Source organism: Ammodytes marinus (assembly GCF_949987685.1).
Source record: "Ammodytes marinus genome assembly, contig: scaffold_79, whole genome shotgun sequence".
Taxonomy (NCBI): domain Eukaryota; kingdom Metazoa; phylum Chordata; class Actinopteri; order Uranoscopiformes; family Ammodytidae; genus Ammodytes; species Ammodytes marinus.
This window is the reverse complement of record NW_027648563.1, coordinates 122,501-125,000: the sequence shown is the minus strand read 5'-3', so window position 1 is coordinate 125,000 and position 2,500 is coordinate 122,501. Positions and strand designations below refer to the sequence as shown.

At 46.6% G+C, this 2,500-nt stretch overlaps 1 protein-coding gene across 1 annotated transcript in view; it reads right to left on the bottom strand.

Moving 5' to 3' along the window:
• LOC307270370 (sodium/potassium-transporting ATPase subunit alpha-3-like) overlaps nt 1-2,500 on the bottom strand; it is a gene marked incomplete at its 3' end in the record, with an annotated part of 21,097 nt that overhangs the window by 10,346 nt on the left and 8,251 nt on the right. The window contains exons 11-12 of the mRNA XM_080054257.1: nt 1,773-1,965; nt 1,064-1,239 (exon numbers count right to left, since the gene is read on the bottom strand). Of these exons, the coding sequence (XP_079910383.1) occupies nt 1,064-1,239; nt 1,773-1,965 (369 nt within the window). The remainder of the gene's footprint in view (nt 1-1,063; nt 1,240-1,772; nt 1,966-2,500) is intronic.

The following is a 2,500-nucleotide window of genomic DNA, read 5'->3' as shown; positions in this document are numbered from 1 at the left end:
GGTAGAAAATAATTATAATATCCATAAGTACGTTTAATTTAGTGTAAAATAGCTGATTTTTTATTTTTTTATTTACATTTTTTTCCCTTAGAAAGGGTCTCATATATCTCCGTATTTCTCCATACCATGGACCAAGGCATGGGCGCCGCCATGTTGGAAGTGTCATGGTTGGAATGTCATCAGGTGCATTGTTTAGAATTTAGAATTGTTCTTGTCCTTGAAGGCCACTGTAGCTTCTGTTATTATTCAAAAGGGTTGGGGTTACCCAGGGAGCATTGCATTCTAGAACTTTGTAGAACTTACTTGATGATGTCATATTACACACTGCACCTTTAAAGCCACTCAAATCTCTTTAGCAAGAAAGAAGAATTTTCTGTTTTGCCGACCGACCACGGCAAAGGTTTGATTTACCAGTTAACCCCGCTGTTCGCTAAACGTACGTGCTCTGATTGGTCGTAGTGCTATCCAATCAGGTCCGTGGTATCTGAAATGCACGCATAGCTGCCGCCCCTTTAGTTGGGAATGATCTTGGCTCTATCATTCTAGATGTGGGTCTGGATTTCCAGGCGATTATCTAATCTATGTGACAGTCACTTTTTACGAATTTCCATGCGGGAAAAACTACAGAAAAAGACTGAACAGCAGCTCCTTAAGGGTCCCACCTTGATGGAAAATGCCAACAGGTACGATAGAAGGGCTGGCAGAGAAGTTAAATAAATGAAAAAACACACACACACACGCTCTCTCGCACTCACTCACTCACTCACTCACTCACTCACTCACTCACTCACTCACTCACTCACTCACTCACTCACTCACTCACTCACTCACTCACTCACTCACTCACTCACTCACTCACTCACTCACTCACACACACACACACACACACACACACACACACACACACACACACACACACACACACACACACACACACACACACACACACACACACACACACACACACACACACACACACACACACACACACACACACACACACACACACACAGTCACTCCCAACCACCCACCTACTCAAACACACACACACACAGACACACACCTTGATGCCGGCGGAGCGACACTTGCCCACGGCGTCGGGCACGGCGGCGCGCGGCGGGTCGATCATGGACATCAGACCCACGAAGCAAAGCTCGTCCGTCTGGAAGTTCACGTCGTCGGTGTCGAAGGCGAAACCTTTGGGATACTTCTCCTCCGACAGGAACCCGTGGCAGAACCCTGGGGTAGACAGAGGGGAACAAGGCAAGTCAAGTTTATTTAAACAACAATTTTTTATTTTTTTAAGATAATTTTTTTGGGCATTTTTAAGCTTTGTTTGATAGTACAGAGTTGAGATACGGAGAGAGAGAGAGAGAGAGAGGGGGGGTGACCTGCAGTAAAGGTCCACGGGTCAGATTTTAACCCGCGACCACTGCAACGAAGGCCGGAGCCAATATGGTACACGCTCTATCCACTACGCCACATATATAGCACATGTATTGCTTTATAGATAGATAGATAGATAGATAGATAGATAGATAGATAGATAGACAGACAGACAGACAGACAGACAGACAGACAGACAGACAGACAGACAGACAGACAGACAGACAGACAGACAGACAGACAGACAGACAGACAGATAGATAGATAGATAGATAGATAGATAGATAGATAGATAGATAGATAGATAGATAGATAGATAGATAGATAGATAGATAGATAGATAGATAGATAGATAGATAGATCTAAAAACTCTAAATCCCCCTTACCCAGCACCCTCTCCCCCAGCCCCCCCAGTTCCATGTATGCGTTCTGGAAGGCCTCCCTCATGTCGGGGTCCATGGGCTGCGGCTGACCCTGGACCAGGATGGAGGAGCAGCGGTCCAGGATCCGCTCTGGAGCTCCCTTCATCACCAGCAGGTAGCGGCTCTCACTCTCATCCTCCGGCTCGTGGATAGACAGCTGGGGGGACAGACAGACAGACAGACAGACAGGCAGACAGACAGACAGACAGACAGACAGACAGACAGACAGGCAGACAGACAGGCAGACACACACACACACAGACAGACACACATTAGTATTAGAGATATTTAAATGTGCTACGAGGAACTTTTAAATATTTCTCTAATTTTTCCTCTGATGATCATAAATTACATGCAACAGCAAACGAGACCATCAGTGCAAAGAATGCACACACACACACACACACACACACACACACACACACACACACACACACACACACACACACACACACACACACACACACACACACACACACAGACCTGGTACTTGTTCATATACACACACACACAGACACACAGACACACAGACACACCCCCCCCCCTACACACACACATGTTCACACACACACACACACACACACACACACACACACACACACACACACACACACACACACACACACACACACACACACACACACACACCGCCCGCCCCCCCCACACACACACACACACACACACACACACAC